Genomic DNA, 19,450 nt, shown 5'->3' on the forward strand with positions numbered 1-19,450 from the left:
TTTTCTATGTTTCTATTTTTAACCATAGCCTAATCAAGGGACAATTTACAATGACTAATTAACCTATCAACCAGTACGTCTTTGCACTGTGGGAGGAAACTGGAACACTTGGAGGAAATCCGCACAGTCACAGAGAGAACATGCAAACTCCTTACAGGCAGTGGCTGGAATTGAACCCAGGTCTGGGTTCAGACTGTAAATGTTAAAGATTAATTGAGAGGCATAGATAATGGAGATTGTCCGAATCTTCTTCCCAGAAATGCTGAGAACTAGAGGTCATACATTTAAGGTGGGGGGGGGGAAGTTTTGGCAGATACAATAGGGGTCATCAAGGGACTTCTGGATAGGCACATGAATATAGAAACATAGAAACATAGAAAATAGGTGCAGGAGTAGGCCATTCGGCCCTTCGAGCCTGCACCGCCATTTATTATGATCATGGCTGATCATCCAACTCAGAACCCCGGCCCAGCCTTTCCTCCATACCCCCTGATCCCCGTAGCCACAAGGGCCATATCTAACTCCCTCTTAAATATAGCCAATGAACTGGCCTCAACTGTTTCCTGTGGCAGAGAATTCCACAGATTCACCACTCTCTGTGTGAAGAAGTTTTTCCTAATCTTGGTCCTAAAAGGCTTCCCCTTTATCCTCAAGCTGTGACCCCTTGTTCTGGACTTCCCCAACATCGGGAACAATCTTCCTGCATCTAGCCTGTCCAATCCCTTTAGGATTTTATACGTTTCAATCAGATCCCCCCTCAATCTTCTAAATTCCAACGAGTACAAGCCCAGTTCATCCAGTCTTTCTTCATATGAAAGTCCTGCCATCCCAGGAATCAATCTGGTGAACCTTCTTTGTACTCCCTCTATGGCAAGGATGTCTTTCCTCAGATTAGGGGATCAAAACTGCACACAATACTCCAGGTGTGGTCTCACCGATGCCTTGTACAACTGCAGTAGTACCTCCCTGCTCCTGTACTCAAATCCTCTCGTTATAAATGCCAGCATACCATTCGCCTTTTTCACCGCCTGCTGTACCTGCATGCCCACTTTCAATGACTGGTGTATAATGACACCCAGGTCTCGTTGCACCTCCCCTTTTCCTAATCGGCCACTATTCAGATAATAATCTGTTTTCCTATTTTTGCCACCAAAGTGGATAACTTCACATTTATCCACATTAAATTGCATCTGCCATGAATTTGCCCACTCACCCAACCTATCCAAGTCACTCTGCATCCTCTTAGCATCCTCCTCACAGCTAACACTGCCACCCAGCTTCGTGTCATCCGCAAACTTGGAGATGCTGCATTTAATTCCCTCATCCAAGTCATTAATATATATTGTAAACAACTGGGGTCCCAGCACTGAGCCTTGTGGTACTCCACTAGTCACTGCCTGCCATTCTGAAAAGGTCCCGTTTATTCCCACTCTTTGCTTCCTGTCTGCTAACCAATTCTCCATCCACATCAATACCTTACCCCCAATACCGTGTGCTTTAAGTTTGCACAGTAATCTCCTGTGTGGAACCTTGTCAAAAGCCTTTTGAAAATCCAAATATACCACATCCACTGGTTCTCCCCTATCCACTCTACTAGTTACATCCTCAAAAAATTCTATGAGATTCGTCAGACATGATTTTCCTTTCACAAATCCATGCTGACTTTGTCCGATCATTTCACCGCTTTCCAAATGTGCTGTTATCACATCCTTGATAACTGACTCCAGCAGTTTCCCCACCACCGACGTTAGGCTAACCGGTCTATAATTCCCCGGTTTCTCTCTCCCCCTTTTTTTAAAAAGTGGGGTTACATTAGCCACCCTCCAATCCTCAGGAACTAGTCCAGAATCTAACGAGTTTTGAAAAATTATCACTAATGCATCCACTATTTCTTGGGCTACTTCCTTAAGCACTCTAGGATGCAGACCATCTGGCCCTGGGGATTTATCTGCCTTCAATCCCTTCAATTTACCTAACACCACTTCCCTACTAACATGTATTTCGCTCAGTTCCTCCATCTCACTGGACCCTCTGTCCCCTACTATTTCTGGAAGATTATTTATGTCCTCCTTAGTGAAGACAGAACCAAAGTAATTATTCAATTGGTCTGCCATGTCCTTGCTCCCCATAATCAATTCACCTGTTTCTATCTGTAGGGGACCTACATTTGCCTTTACCAGTCTTTTCCTTTTTACATATCTATAAAAGCTTTTACAGTCAGTTTTTATGTTCCCTGCCAGTTTTCTCTCATAATCTTTTTTCCCCTTCCTAACTAAGCCCTTTGTCCTCCTCTGCTCAACTCTGAATTTCTCCCAGTCCTCAGGTGAGCCACTATCTCTGGCTAATTTGTATGCTTCTTCTTTGGAATTGATACTATCCCCAATTTCTCTTGTCAGCCATGGGTGCACTACCTTCCTTGATTTATTCTTTTGCCAAACTGGGATGAACAATTGTTGTAGTTCATCCATGCAACCTTTAAATGCTTGCCATTGCATATCCACCGTCAATCCTTTAAGTATCATTTGCCAGTCTATCTTAGCTAATTCACGTCTCATACCTTCAAAGTTACCCCTCTTTAAGTTCAGAACCTTTGTTTCTGAATTAACTATGTCACTCTATCCTGGGAATGGAGGGATATGGATCCTCTGTTGGCAGAAGAGATCACTTTAGTTTTGCCTTGTTCAATAGAATGTGCTGAAGGGCCTGTTCCTGCACATGACTTTTCTCTGTTCTATGTTAAGAACCTCAAGGCCTCCTCCTACAGGACCTGCACTTACTAGAGTTTAAAAGAATGAGGAGGAGAGGGGGTCTCATTGAATCTGATCGCATATTGAAAGGCCAAGATAGAGCGGTCATGTCGAGGATGTTTCCTATGGTGGGGGAGTCCAGGACCAGAGGACATGGCCTCAGAATACAAGGACAGAGATGAGAAGTAATTTCTTTTGCCAGATGGTGGTGAACCTGTGTAATTCATTGCCACAGATGGCCGTGGAGGCCAAGTCATTGGGTGTATTTAAAGCAGAGGTTCATAGGTTCCTGATTAGCAAGGATGTCAAAGGTTACGGGGAGAAGGCAGGAGAATGGGGTTGAGAGGGATAATAGTCACTATGATTTTAGAAGTCATCAGCAGATTTGCTGAGGAAGCGCTGGGAAACACTCAGCAGATCAGAAACACAAGAGATTCTGCAGATGCTGGAAATCCAGAGGCAACACACACAAAATGCTGGAGGAACTCAGCAGGTCAGGCAGAGTCTACGGAAATGAATAAACAGCCGATGTTTTGGGCTGAGACCCTTCATCAGATAAGGCAGCATCCATGGGGTGAGAAAAAGTTAAAAGTTTCAGGCCGCAGAACTTTCTTGTGAGAGTAGAAAAAAGGAAATTAATTAGCTGGAGCACCACGGTGGTGTAGCGGTCAGCGTAATGCTATTACAGCTCAGGGCGTTGGAATCTGGAGTTCAATCCTGGCGTCCTCTGTAAGGAGTCTTTGTACATCCTCCTGTGGAATGTGTGGGCTTTCTCCGGATGCTCTAGTTTCCTCCCACAGTCCAAAGTACCGGGATGGTTATTTGGCCATTGTAAATTGTCCCGTGATTAGGTTAGGGTTAAGTCAGGATTGTCCAGGGTTGCAGCTAGATTGGCTGGAAGGGCCTATTCTGCTTTGTACTTCTAAATAAAATAACATCAGCCTTGATGGAATGCCACTGCAGACTTGATGTGCCAAATGGCCTAATTCAGCTCCTATGTCAAAAGAATCTCAGGCTTGCATGTGGTGACATGTATGTTTTCTGATAATAAATTTTACCTAGAACTTTGAACTTTTATGGTCTTATGGTCACAGGGGAAGGGAAAACCATAAGAGGTCTGATGCAGGAAGGGATTAAAAACAGAACGATTTCCCCAGTTTCTTGAGTCTAACTCTTGAAAACCAGAGTCAGTGACTACTTTGAGTCACAGAGTCACCGGAAAGGAAATAGGCATTCGGACCATCGAGACCCTGCTGACCTTCAAGCACCCAAAGGAAAGAGCAAGCAGCAGCCCCACACAGATCCTGCGACCAAAGGAAGCCTGGTTAACATTTCATCGGCAGAAGCATGTTCCAACCCCTGCAAGATCCCTGATTTCCATTGCTAATTGATACTGCAGTCAATACCTGGATTCTCTTTTTAACAATACAATAAACTAGAGAGAGAAAAGGAAGTCATGCATCGTTGAATTATTGCTGGAATACAGCACAGTGCCTTATTTACAATATCAACATTCATTCAAATTCCCCAAATTGCCTTTTCTCATATGACCCATGCATTTCAACAAGGAAAAAGAAAAATGCACTTAAAAAATAAAATTGTTCACAGCTGTCAGGAGCTGGACACAAACTCCTGGCCCTTTAGGTGAAATGTTCACCTCATAAATAAATGACATAAATAAGTAGTTAAATACATAAATAGTTGCATAAACTTAAATAAAAAGAAATACATCTTTTTTTCTTCTTCAAAGTGGCAAGCGCTTTGGCAACTCAAGGGTTACTGATCCATGGCTCAATAGTGATTAGCTCAATAGATTTAAAGGGACACTGCGCCACAGAAAGAGTAATTAGTTGGCACATTCTAAAATACTTCAGTTAATTGCTTCTTTGTGATATTAATGTGGGGGGAAATTAAAGATTTTTTTCTGCTCTGTTCCACACAAACGGACCCTCTTCACCGGCAACAATAAATAACCGTGACAATTCTTGTCGATGCATATGTACAGTCATAGTGATTGAGTCGGACGGTGAAGACAGAACTTGCATTTACGCTCAGTGGCCACTTTATTAGGTACACCTGCTCATTAATGCAAATATCTAATTAGCCAATCATGTGGCAGCAACTCAAAGCATAAAAGCATGCAGACATGGTCATGAGGTTCAGTTGTTGTTCAGACCAAACGTTAGAATGGGGGGGGGGGGGGAAGAGGTGGGACCTAAGTGACTTTTTACTGTGGAATGATTGCTGGTGCCAGACAGGGTTGTTTGAGTATCTCGGAAACTGCTGATCTCCTGGGATTTTCATGCACAGCAAGAGTTTACAGAGAATGGTGCGAATAAAAACAAAAATAATTCCAGTGAGTGGCAGTTCTGGAAGTGAAAACTCCTTGTTAATGAGAGAGGTCAGAGGAGAATGGCCGGACAGGTTCAAGCTGACAAGAAGGTGACAGTAACTCAAATAACCACACGTTTCAACAGTGGCGTGCCAAAGAGCATCTCTGAACATACAACATACATCGAAACTTGAAGTGGATGGATTACAGCAGAAGAAGACCTTGGACATACACGCAGTGGCCATTTTATTAGCTACAGGAGGTATCTAATAAAGTGTCCACTGTGTGTAGATGGTACCACTGGACATCTTAAAAGCTTCCTGATGAGGTTATTGCCAAGGTGACGGTCAGTATTTACTGGGATAATTTCCAGTTTCCTATTTACCATGGAGAATGACAGCCCCTGAATCACTATAACTGGCCAAGCAAACTGTTATTCCATGCACGCATTGCAAGTTCAGCACTGAGGCAAAAATATGCTGTAGGGACTTAAAACACAGAGCATACCTGCAACAAGATACATTCATCCTGACAGTAGTAGGTATTTCAGCCAAATCCATATAGAATAGCCGTTGTTTAAAGAAGTGAAACTATGTTGAATAAGCATTTCCCTAAAATGCATCATGCAGTTCATGAGAGGCATAGGCATAGTCAATGCACACTGTATTACTCCCAAGGTTGGGGGATCAAACTACAAGACAGAGTTTTAAGGTGAGAAGGAACTTATGTAATGGTAATCCTAGGGGCAACTTTTTCAGTCCATATATGAACTGAACTAACTCCACCCCAAGCCTGGTTCCGAAGAGGAGGTTTGACATGGGACTACAAACCCCATCTGTAAAAACCCAGAGCTACAGAAACACCGACAGACCTCAACCCTGGCAGAGGAAGTATCTTTGAAGATGGGCTGCACCTGGGGACAACTTGTAAGACTGTCCCAGGACAAAGGACCCTGGTGAGTTGCTGTTGGTGGCCTATGCCCCAGTAAAGGTGATGGACTTAAGAAGAAGATGGAATGAACTGCTAGACGAAGTGGTTGAGGCAGGAACATTAACAACATCCGAAAGGAAATTGGTCAGGTAAATGGATAGGAAAGATTTAGAGCAGGGTTCCCCAACTGAGTGTCCATGGATGCCTCAGTTAATGGTCCAGGTCCATGGCCTAAAAAAGGTTGGGAACTCCTTGCTTAGAGGGTTATAGCTTGTGACAAAAGAGAAGGTGGAACGATTACTTGATAAGAAGGTAAGAGTAGAGATGTTATGGGGGAAATCGAAATGAAGGGACCATTTTTTTCATGCGTTGTGGCTTTCAATGGCAATATTTCAATTTATTGTGCATCTCTTCTCATTTATGGACTGAGGAGACTTCAGAGTCATCCACTTTGATTGAATCACACTGAGGCTAGACTGCATAAAGATTACTGAAGATGGATTTTCACAATTTCATGATTGGGATGCTTTCTTTTTTTTTATCCCAGATTGATTTAATTTTAAATTCTCTCGTTGTTGTAGCAGGATTCAAACCCATGTCTCTGTATTGGGGCTTGTCTACCAACGAAGCCACCATGCCTGTATGGACTTTGTACTGTTTGAAGACGAAGGTTGAAGGTCAAGGGGGAGCTCATGGGAAAATACAAGAGATTCTGCAGTTCCAGGCAGCATCTAAGGAAATAAATCTGTGATTCTGCAGATGCTGGAAATCCAGAGCAAAAACACAAAGTGCTGGAGGAACCCAGCAGCATCTATGGAGAGAAATAAACCAGTTGGTATTTCAGGCCAAGACCCTTCATCAGTCCTGATAAAGACTTCTCCATAGATGCTGCCTGGCCTCCTGAGTTCCTCCAGCATTTTGTGTCTGAAGTTAAAATATGGACCCTGATGAATTTCAAACCAGAGGAAAAGAGGGAATGGTGGAGCAGACACAATGGGACAAATGGCCTAATTCTGCCCTTATGCTTTATGGTTTTATAGATAAAGAGGTGAGAGAAATTAAGGTGTTAGGTTGCGATGAAGCAGTGGGAAAGGCTTGTGTCAAACACAAGTAAGGTAAAGGTAGTGACGGTGAATCTGTTTAAATTCTGTATTCTCTGTGGTCAGGTGAATATATCTTGCAGGAATGCCTCTTGAATTATATTCCTTACCCACCTTTGTACCAAGTTGCTGACTAATCAGCTACCTCGGTTGTCAGTTAGCACAAGAATTCCAACAGTGGCCGGCGTCACATCTCCTCAGAAGGCTTCAGTCAGCAGCCAGCCTCCTGGAACCTACTGTAGATTAATGTGGTGGGACAGCACAGTTCTACTGCTGTGGGAAAGAGAGATCTCCTCCACTCGCGCTCCAGGCAACACTCTCGGAAACGCCGTGTTGTCTTCAGGTCAACAGAAAATATAAGCACCCCGTAAAGTCAACATTTTTCCCCCTAAAAAGTAGAGTACAATTCATTCAGCTTGGAAGATGCAATAAATATTTTCCCCCTTCATTAGCAAAAAGCAGCATCGAAAATACAAGAGGTCATCTTTGCGTGTGTGCATGTGTTTGTGTGTGTGTGTGTGTGCATGCAGGCGACACGTGTAGTTGGCATGTACTGGGAGGGCAAGTTCACAGGTGCGTGCATGCGTGCCACTGAGTGCAGATGTGTATGTGTGTGTTCGTGTATGTATGTGTGCGCACATGCCAGTTTGTACATGTGCACGTGTCCGCGTCTTTATGCACATGTATGTGCTTCACAGTCACAACTGTTCTAGTGCTTTCTAATCGCTTCCCGTCCTTGTTCAACGAAAGGCGGAAGACTGGCTTGCATTCGCTTCATGCCTCAGCTTTGCAAGCTGAACTGTCCGAGGTTTTTGTTAATCATAATCAAAGATCCAGCATCGTTTTTAAAATTTGTCCCTATAGTAATCTCAAGAAGTATTGCTTTGAGGTGGAGAAAGGTGTTTTAAATTTGTTTTCTTTCGTTTCTCTGTGGGATTTTTTTTTGCATTCTGACCCGCCCGCCCACCCCGTCTTTTAACACGGACACGCGGGCTCAGGAATCTCCCTCCTGCGATCCCTTGAAGCAGGCAGACTCGTAGTGCTTGTTCAGGTAGGACTTGAGGGCGAATGTTTTGTTGCAGCGCTTGCAGCGGAAATGCTTGAAGGCGGAGTGGGTCTGCATGTGCGCCCGCAGATTGGAGCGGTCGGCGAACGCCTTGCCGCAGTGGGCGCAGCCGAAGGGCTTCTCGCCCGTGTGGGAGCGGACGTGCCCCTGCAGCAGCCAGGGGCGGCTGAAGGCTTTGCCGCACGTCTCGCACTTGTGCTTGAGGTCGTGGGTGAGGACGTGCATTGCCAGAGCGGGCATGGAGACGTAGACCTTGGAGCAGGTGGGGCACTTGCGGGCCAGCTTGCTGTCCAGGCTGCGGTGGGTCTGCTTGTGGCGACTCAGGTTGGACGAGGTGGCGTACGTCTTGCCGCACTCGCTGCACGTGTGGCGCTGGGCGCGCTCCCGCGGCGCGCTCTCGGGACGCTTCCGCGACCGGCCGTCCGTGATGAAGAAGGCGTCCATGCTGTAGCCCTCGCTGACCGCCGCCGCCTCCCCGCTGAAGTAGCCGGTGGTGAGCCCCGACTGCGGGCTGTCGGGCTCCAGCCCCTCGGGGTCTCCATACACCTCGTTGACTTTGGTATAGACAGGGTCGGGGGTCCCGAGACCACTCTGCCTCTCTGCTCCGTTCTCGTACACAGATGGGCTGATGTAACTGTGGATGTACCCTGGGGACAAGAGGAGGGAAAGAGGCACGGTTACAACACACCGAACAGACACTTTTTATTTTGTCTTCTGAAAGCTGAGGGGAGACCCGACAAAAGTTTACAGAATCACGACAGAAATAGTACGAACCGTGTAGTCAGAATCTACCCCCCTCCCCCGCGGTTGAAATGTCAAGTCCTAGAGGACATGTACTTAGGGGGAGGGGTGTTGCAGAGAGTTTAAAGGAGATGTGTAGGCAAGTTTTTTTTACACAGGATGCCTAGAATAGGCCAGATTTCCCCTCATTTCTGTTTAAATTGTGTTATTTCTGGTACGGCTTTTATATAGTTAGTGTTTTTTTTCCCGTGTGTGTTGTGTATCTAATGTTCTGTTCCTGTGATGCGGCTGCAGAGTTGTGGACACAGATCAGCACATCGCAGAAACCACTCCCCCCCCCCCACACACACACGCACACACACACACACACATGGATCCTTGTAGTCTCAGTAAAGTAGCTTATATAATCAAAGACTCACCCACCTCCAACATTCTCTTTTCCCCCTCCCCTCCAGCAGAAGATACAAAAACCTAACAGCACTTACCACCAGGCTCAAGGACGGCTTCTATCCTGCTGTTATCAGACCCTTGTACAATAAGATGTGTCCTTGACCTTTGTTCAGGCTCCTGAACAAAGGGGACAACTACACTCACTTGCCCATCCACTGAGATGTTTCCACAACCAATGATCTCATTTTAAGGACTCTGACACAGTGGTGTCAAGAAAACAAACTCTCCCTCAATGTTGCAAAAACAAAGGAGCTGATTGTGGATTACAGGAAGAATGGAGACTAACCCCTATTGACATCAATGGATCTGGGGTTGAGAGGGTAAACAGCTTTAAGTTCTTCAGCATCCACATCACCGAGGACCTCACATGGTCTGTACACACCAGCTGTGTGGTGAAAAAGGCACAACAGCGACTCTTTCACCTCAGACGGTTGAGGAAGTTTGGTATGGGCCCCCAAATCCTAAGAACTTTCTACAGGGGCACAATTGAGAGCATCCTGACTGGCTGCATCACTGCCTGGTATGAGAACTGTACCGTAGCTGAACTGCACAGAAGAGGGTTTCTAGGTTTACTCTGAACACGTGAGTGACTTAAGATAATTGAAGCTTTACAGTATTAATAGGGTATTTTAAGACCCTCTTAGATAGGTACATGGAGTGTAGAAAAATAAAAGGCTATGCGCTAGGGAAATTCTAGGCAGTCTCCTGAGTAGGTTACATGGTCGGCACAACATTGTGGGCCGAAGGGCCTGTAATGTGCTGTAGATCTCTATGTTCTATGTTCACCCTCAATCACAGGACTCTGCAGAGAGTGGTGTGGATAGCCCAGCACATCTGTAGTTGTGAACTTCCCATTATTCAGGACATTTACATGGACAGGTGTGTAAAAAGGGCCTGAAGGATCATTGGGGACCCGAATTACCCCAGCCACAATCTACTCCAGCTGTTACCATCCGGGAAACAGTACCGCAGCGTAAAAGCCAGGACCAACAGGCTCCAGGATAGCTTCTTCCACCAGGCCATCAGACTGATGAACTCCTGCTGACTTGAGTGTGCTCTATATTACATTGACTGTTTTGTTTATTATAAATTACTATGATTGCACATTTAGACAGATGTAACACAAAGATTTTTACTCCTGATATATGTGAAGGATGTAAGAAATAAATTCAATTCAATTCATTTATCTTGTTGTTTCATGTCCTCCTTATTTATTTCAATTTCTATTTGCAGTTTGTTGTCTTCTGCACACTGGTTGATTTTTCATTGATCCTGTTATAGTTATAATTCTATCTATTTGCTGAGTATGCCCACAGGAAAAAGAGTCTCAGGCTTGTATGTGGTGACATATATGTACTCTGATAATAAATTTACTTTTGAACTTTGAACAATCTACCTTATTGTGATCTTGCACCTTATTGTCTATCTGAACTGCACTTTCTCTGTAATGGTTTGCCTTCTACTGTGTAATGATCTGATCTGTATGAACAATAAGCAAGACAAGCTTTTCAATGTATCTTGGTACAGGTGACAGTACTAAACCAATTTCAATTCCAACTTAATTGCACCTGTGCATACCTGCACTTGTGCATATTATAATAAAATTGACTTTGACCTTGGGTGGTGGAGGAGGCAGGTACTACTGGGGCAGTTCAAGAGGTGTTTAGATGGACACATGAATGTGCTCAGATTGGAGGATATGGATTGGGTGTGGTCCGAGGAGTCTCAGTTTAATTTGGCACTGAGGTGGGGGGAATGGATAGAAAATATCTCTGATAGGGTGAGACTAAATGAGCTAATTTAGCAATCAGTGAGGTCGTTAAGATTGCTTTCTGCTTCTACATCTGCGTAACAAGACCTAAGACACAGGAACAGAATTAGGCATTTGGCCTATCGAGTTTGCTCCGCCATTCTTTGGTGGCTAATTTATTATCCATCTCAGCCCGTTCTGTCTTCTCTGCATAACCCTTTGATGCCTTGACTAACTAAGAAGCTATCAAGCTCCGCTTTAAATAAACCCAATGACTTGACCTCCATAGTCATCTGTAGTAATGACAGGGCTCACTCTCTGGCTAAAGAAATTCCTCCTCATCTCTGTTCTAAAGGGACGTCTCTCTGTTATGAGCTGTGCCCTCTGGTCCTAGACTCCCCCACTAGAGGAAACATTCTCTCCACATCCACTCTATCTAAGCCTTTCAATATTTTATAAGCTTCAATGAGATCCCGCCTCATTCTCCTAAACTAATTCGAATGAAGATCCAGATTCGTCAAACACTCTGTCACTCATCTGTCAGTTATAGGTCACAAAGAGTGAGTCAGTGGGACATGTCATTAGGCCGGACTATAGTAAAAGTGTTAAGAAAATTGAACCAAAATGACTACAGGTGGAAATAACGATAGAAAGAGTGTGTCACATGAAGTTGGAGAAATCAGTACAGGGTCTGGAATGCTGCACTCTGTTCTGGAGGTCAATGAAGTGGTCCTCCGAAGGACAATAGGGTGGTCCTCCGAAGGACGATGTGGTGATGTTCCTTGAAATCAAAGTGAGAGCAGGATAGGGAGTTAAAGAGGCGAAATAGAAAAAGGTGTGTAGTTTGACTTTACACCATCTCTAACTCACACAGGTCCTATTTGGCCACCATCTCTTCAAAATCGGGTTTATTATGACTGACTTGTGAAATATGTTTTTTTGTGGCCGCAGTACAGTGCAAGACAAAAACATTACCTTAAATTAAAATAGAAAAAAAAGTGCAAAGGAAGAATAGAAGAGAAAAAGTTAGGAGGAGAATTTAAATCGGAGACAGACTGATATATCACTGACTTACACTGTGAAATTTGTTGTTTGGTTTCAGCAGTACAGTGCTTCAAGGGTAGCATGAAAATAAGCTTGAAGTAATTCAACATTACATCTGAAACCTGGGAAGACATCACACTGGATAGATACACCTGGAGGAAATCTGTTCAGGAGGGAGCCTCACTACATGAGAACAACCTCCGCTGTGCCACAGAGAACAAGTGGCGGCTGTGAAAGGAGAGACTGAACAACCAAAAGACCCGACCACTGACCACAGCCACCACTTACTCGTACCCACACTGCACAGGAATATGTGGATCCTGAATCGGCCTCTACAGACATCCGAGAATCCAACTATAGACAACCCTTCAGTAAACATATTACTCCACTTGAGTGATTGCACTACTACTACTACTCCTAATAATAATAATATTAAGTGCTTATATTGATCCTGAGTGGGAAATTATTATGCAATATGTAAACTATTACCATAAATTATAATAATAAATATAGATAAAAATAAGTTGTAGAAAAAGAGAGCAGAAAATAGTGAGGTAGTGTTCGTGGGTTATTTCAGAAATCTTATGGCAGAGGGAAAGAAGCTGTTCCTGAAATGTTGAGTGTGTGTCTTCAGGCTCCTGTACCTCCTTTCTGATGGTAGCAATGAGAAGAGGGCATGTTCTGGGTGGTGGGGGTCTGTAATGATTGATGCCAGTTTTTGAGGCATTGCCTTTTAAAGGTGTCCTCAGTGGTGGGCAGGCTAGTGCCCATGATGGAGCTGGCTAAGTTTACTGCAGATTAATGCACTAAATGTGCTTGTTTTGTGATTGACTTGTCCATGGTCACTCCCAATCCAACCACAGAAACAAAGGGCTTATCATTTTTTTTCACTGCTAAATGTCAATGGGTGGTGGGGTGTGGGGTGTAAGGTGCTCCTTCCCTCCACTAGCCTGCAGATCACTCCTGGTCAGGGTGTAGCACCCGCTTAGCCCCCCCCCCCAATCAGGGTCACGTGAAACCCATGGGAGCAGGTGGTGGATCGTCATATCAGCAACTGGTGCATATCGCAAGACCACTGACACCAGGTGGACAATCCCGAAAGAGCATTGATAATGGCTGGGCCCACCCATCTTGTAAAGACCCTGCCCAGAAGAAAGCAATGACAAACCACTTCTGTAGAAAAATTTGCCAAGAACAATCATGGTCACGGAAGGACTGTGATCGCCCACATCATACGACACAACACATGATGATGAAATGCCGGTTGCCAGCATCCAGACATCTAAATGTCAGCACCCAAGAGTCCTTTAGGAGACTACAGAACTCCTGGAAGAACTCAGTAGACTGAGCAGCATTCGTAGAGGGAAAAGAACTGGCGATGTTTCAGGACTGATGCAGGGTTTTGACCTGGAATGTCGACAGATACCTTCCTCCCTCAGATGTTGCTCAACCTGCTGAGTTGCTCCAGCAGATTGTTTGTTGCTTAAGAGGCATTTAAGCAGAAAGGCAATGGAGGGATATAAACCATGTGAAGGAGATAGGATGAGTTTATTTGTTTATTTATAGAGATAGACCTTCCAGCCTTTAAGGCACACTACCCAGCAGTCCTGGATTTGATCCTAGCCTAAACTCAGGACAATTTGCGGTGTACAATTAACCTACCAACGGATAGGTCTTTGGACTGTGGGAGGACACCCATGTGGTCACAGAGAGAACATACAAACTCCTTACAGGCAACAGCGGGAATTGAACCCGGGTTACTGGTACTGTAAAGCATTGTGCTAACCACTACGCTACTGTGTTGCCTCTGGCATCATGATCAAATCAAACTGAGTTAATTGTCATGTGCACATGCATGGTGAGGTACTAGTACAATGAAAATCTTGCTTGCAGCTACATCACAGGCACTTTGGTACAGACAACACAAAGAATGTACAATCAGTGGCCTCTTTATTAGGTACTCCTGTACACCTGCTCACTAATGCAAATATCTCATCAGCCAATTATGTGGCAGTAACTCAAAAGTATGAAAGCATGCAGATATGGTCAAGAGGTTCAGTTGTTGTGCAGACCAAACATCAGAATGAGGAAGAAATGTGATCTAACTGACTTTGACTGTGGAATGATTGTTGGTGCCAGACGGGGTGGTTTGAGTATCTCAGAAACTGCTGATCTGAGATTTTCATGCACAACAGTCTCTAAAATTTACAGCAAATGGTGCAAGGAACAAAAACCTACCAGTGAGTGGCAGTTCTGTGGGGGAAAATGCCTTGTTAATGAGAGAGATCAGAGGAGAGTGTCCAGACTGGTTCAAGCGGACAGGAAGGCGACAGTAACTCAAATAAGCATGGGTTACAACAGTGTTGTGCAGAAAAGCATCTCTGAATACACAATTTATTGAAACTTGAGGTAGAGGGGCTACACTGGGTTCCAGCTGTACCTAATAAAGTGGCCATTTAGTGTAAAATTGGCATAAATTATACCACGCAACTATAAAGGACTGTGTAAACACCTGTTGCTATGCTGTACTGTGTTCTATACTTATCTAAGCCAAATCTTCAAAATAAAATGAAAAATCTCAGACATATTCTTTGAGATTCTTTGGATTGTTTGAGAATGAAACATGAAATGTTCATGAAGCACAAAGAACTTGTGCAGTAACATCCAAAAGCAAAAGCTCTAGACCTGGACAAAGTACTAAAGTAGCCTGGCCAGAAACGGAACTTTCAGTCAGAAAGCACACCCAAGCCAATCCTATGCCACTGGTTGTAGGTCTTATTGGAACAGTTATTACCCCTCAACAATCAGGAAGGAGGTACAGGAGCCTCAGGACCACACAGCACCAGATTCAGGAACAGTTATTACCCCTCAACAATCAGGAAGGAGGTACAGGAGCCTCAGGACCACACAGCACCAGATTCAGGAACAGTTATTACCCCTCAACAATCAGGAAGGAGGTACAGGAGCCTCAGGACCACACAGCACCAGATTCAGGAACAGTTATTACCCCTCAACCATCAGGAAGGAGGTACAGGAGCCTCAGGACTCACACCACCAGGTTCAGGAACAGTTATTACCCCTCAACAATCAGGAAGGAGGTACAGGAGCCTCAGGACCACACAGCACCAGATTCAGGAACAGTTATTACCCCTCAACCATCAGGAAGGAGGTACAGGAGCCTCAGGACTCACACCACCAGGTTCAGGAACAGTTATTACCCCTCAACAATCAGGAAGGAGGTACAGGAGCCTCAGGACCACACAGCACCAGATTCAGGAACAGTTATTACCCCTCAACCATCAGGAAGGAGGTACAGGAGCCTCAGGACTCACACCACCAGGTTCAGGAACAGTTATTACCCCTCAACAATCAGGAAGGAGGTACAGGAGCCTCAGGACTCACACCACCAGATTCAGGAACAGTTATTACCCCTCAACAATCAGGAAGGAGGTACAGGAGCCTCAGGACCACACAGCACCAGATTCAGGAACAGTTATTACCCCTCAACCATCAGGAAGGAGGTACAGGAGCCTCAGGACTCACACCACCAGGTTCAGGAACAGTTATTACCCCTCAACAATCAGGAAGGAGGTACAGGAGCCTCAGGACTCACACCACCAGGTTCAGGAACAGTTATTATTCCTCAACTATCAGGCTCTTGAACCAGATGGGATAACTTCACGCGACTTCACTTGCCCATCACTGAACACCTCCCACAACCTGTGGACTCACCCCTCCCGTTCCTCCACTTTCCTCAGGGACCACTCCTTCCATGATTCCCTTGTCCATTTGTCCCTCCCCACACGTAACCCTGCAAGTGGCCCGAGTGCTACACCTGCCCATTCATCTCCTCCCTCACCGCCATTCAGGGCCCCAACAGTCCTTCCAGCTGAGGCAATAATTCACCTGTGAATCTGCTGGGGTTGTCTATTGTGTCCGATGCTCTCGATGTAGCCGCTTCTACATTGGTGAGACCCAGGGTAAATTGGGGGAACCACTTCGTCCAGCACCTCTGCTCCATCTGCCAAAAGCAGAACTTTCTGAAGGCTAAACTTTTTAATTCCTATTCCCATTCCCTTCCAACATGTCAGTCCATTGCCTGCTCTTGTGTCAAGATAAGGCCACCCTCTGGGTGGAGGAGCAACAGTTTAACTTCTGACTGGTTAGCCTCCAACCTGATGGCATGAACATCGATTTCTCCTTCCAGTAAAAACACTTCTTCCCCACTCCTCTTCCTCTATTCCCCACTCTGGCCTCTTACCTCTTCTCACCTGCCTATCACTTCCCCCTGTGTCCCGCCCTCCTTCCCCTTCTCTTGTGGTCCACTCTCCTTTCCTATCAGATTCTTTCTTCTCCAGCCCTTTACCTTACCCACCCACTTGGCTTCACCTTTCATCTTCCAGCTAGCCTCCTTCCCCTTCCACCTTCCAACTAGCCTCCTTCCCCTTCCTCCACCTTTTTATTCTGAAGTCTTCCCCCTTCATTTTTAGTCCTGAAGTAATGTCGTAGGCTGAGACATCAACTGTTTATTCATTTCCATAGATGCTGCCTGACCTGCCGAATTCATCCAGCATCTTGTGTGTGGATTTTGAGCATCTGCAGACTTTCTCAAGTTTACTGTAACATTTAATCGGGCAGCCTCTACTACTTCTCTACAGATTCACTACTCTCTGGGAAAAGCAGTTTCTCCTCACCTTCACATTAAATCTATTTCCATGAATCTTGAGGCTATGTCTCCCAGATCTCATCTCATTTAGCAGTAGAAACAACATTACTGTTTCTATCTAATATATTTTCTTCATAATTTTATATGTTTCTATTGGAATCCATTCCATTTTTCTGAATTCCAGTGAGTAAAAAATCCCAAGTGACTCAGTTTTCCTCAAATGCTGACACCTCCTCTTATCTGGAATCAACCTGTGAACCTCCTCTGCACCACCTCCAAGGACAGTATATATTTCCTCAAGTATGGAGACCAGAACTGCATGTAGTACTCCAGGTGTGGCCTCATCAGTACCCTGTACAGTTGCAGAATAACCTCCCTGCTCTTAAATTCAATCCCTCTAACAATGAAGGCCAACATTCCATTTGCCTTCTTGATAACCTGTTGCACCTGCACACCATTAAATGCAAGGTTTGATTTTTTTTTTTGGGTTCTAGCTGTTAGAAACCGAACAAAATAATTCCCAAAGGCTTAGTTAAAAGAATATCTTCTTTCTCTGTGCAAGTAAAATGTCATGTTGGCAATAAATACCAGCAATTTGGAATTTATTCTTTTATTTATCTTGCTTTCAAAACATTATGTCTTTGTGGCAAATACTGATGAGAGGCATTTGATATCAATGCAGTTACAAAGACGTCACAACAGTGGCTATATTTCATTAGGAGTTTGAAGAGATTTGGTATGTCACCAAGGACACTCACAATTTTCTACAGATGTACTGTGGAGAGCATTCTTACTGGCTGAATCAACAACTGGTATGTGGGCCTGGGGGTGCTCCTGCACAGGATCAAAAGAAACTGCAGACAATTGTGAACTTAGTCATCTCCATCATGGGCACTAGCCTCTGTAGTATCCAGGGCATTTTAGTTATAGTCGTACTCATACTTTATTGATCCCGAGGGAAATTGATTTTCGTTACAGTTGCCCCAACCAAGAATAGAGTATAAATATAGCAATATAAAACCATAAATAATTAAATAGTAATATGTAAATTATGCCAGGACATAAGTCCAGGACCAGCCTATTGGCTCAGGGTGTCTGACCCTCCAAGGGAGGAGTTGTAAAGTTTGATGGCCACAGGCAGGAATGAATTCTTATGACGCTCATCTATCTATATTGCAAGGAGCAATGCCTCAAAAAAGCCTCATCTATCATTAAAGACCCCCATCACCCAGGACATGCCCTCTTCTCATTGCTACCATCAGGGAGGAGGTACAGAAGCCTCAAGGCATGCACTCAGTGATTCAGGAACAGCTTCTTCCCCTCTGCCATTCAATTTCTGAATGGGTATTGAGCCCATAAACACTACCTCAGTACTTTTATACTTATTATTTTTGCACTACTTATTTAACTATTTTATATATATATATATATATATATACTTACTGTAAATCATGGTTTTCATTGTACTGTTGCTGCTGTGAAGACAACAAATTTCCTGGCGCCTGCCGGTATACTAAAACTGATTTTGATTCTGATTTTGATGTCGGTGATCTGGTAATTGGTGATAATATTTAAAAAGGTAATGTGTCTTTAAATGTGCACAAATTATTTGATTACACTCTAAAATGGTGGAGCAGCAAATCATAAACACGAGAATCTGCAGATGCTGGAAATCCAGAACAACACACACAACATGTGTGATACTCAGCGGGCCAGGCAGTATCTATGGAGAGGGATAAACTGTCGATGTTTTGGGTCAAGACCCTTCATCAAATTTTGGAGCACTTTTCTTTTAAATAACTAAATAATGGCCGTATAAACATCTGTCCACAAAGTGAGTTGAAAATAAAGTCTAAAAAAAAAATCAAGTCCAAATTATTAGCTTAGTGCCTGAAGAGAATGGATGAAGGATGAGAGGTGACCTGATAGAGGTGTATAAGATGATGAGAGGCATTGATCATGTGGATAGTCAGAGGCTTTTTCCTAGGGCTGAAATGGCTAACATGAGAGGACACAGTTTTAAGGTGCTTGGAACTAGGTACAGAGGAGATGTCAGGGGTAAGTTTTTTATGCAGAGAGTGATGAGTGCGTGGAATGGGCTGCCGGCGACGGTGGTGGAGGCAGATACAATCGGGTCCTTTAAGAGACTCCTGGACAGGTACATGGAGCTTAGAAAAATAGAGGGCTATGGGTAACCCTAGGTAATTTCTAAGGTAAGGACCTGTTCGGCATAGCGTTGTGGGCCGAAGGGCCTGTATTGTGTTGTAGGTTTTTTATGTTTCTATGAGAATGCATTTGCGCTGCACTGTCCAAATCTTTGCAAGGTGTTAATGTGTTTTATAAACAAGAGGGTTTGATTCATGCAGCACAATATCGTGTTCCCCGATATGGGGGTGCCATAGTAGTGTAGCGGTTAAGGCGATGTTTTACAGTTCAGGGCTTTCTGGAGTTCAGAGGTCAGTTCCGGCGCCATCTGTCAGGAGGTTGTACCCTCTCCCCGTGAAGCATGTGTGTTTTCTCCTGGAGCTCTGGTTTCCTCCCACAGTCCAAAGGCATACTGGTTGACAGGTTAACTGGTCATTGTAAATTGTCTTGTGACTAGGCTGGGGTAAAATGGTGAGCTG

The 19,450-nt window shown here is 44.4% G+C and overlaps 1 protein-coding gene across 1 annotated transcript in view; it reads right to left on the bottom strand.

The window, feature by feature from the left end:
- Positions 1–8,094: 8,094 nt before the first annotated feature.
- LOC134360107 (transcriptional repressor scratch 2-like) overlaps positions 8,095–19,450 on the bottom strand; it is a 42,299-nt gene continuing 30,943 nt past the window's right edge. The window contains exon 2 of the mRNA XM_063074190.1: positions 8,095–8,822. Within this exon, the coding sequence (XP_062930260.1) occupies positions 8,104–8,822 (719 nt within the window). The 3' untranslated portion in view covers positions 8,095–8,103. The remainder of the gene's footprint in view (positions 8,823–19,450) is intronic.

This window comes from Mobula hypostoma, chromosome 2 (genome assembly GCF_963921235.1).
Source record: "Mobula hypostoma chromosome 2, sMobHyp1.1, whole genome shotgun sequence".
Taxonomy (NCBI): Eukaryota; Metazoa; Chordata; class Chondrichthyes; order Myliobatiformes; family Myliobatidae; genus Mobula; species Mobula hypostoma.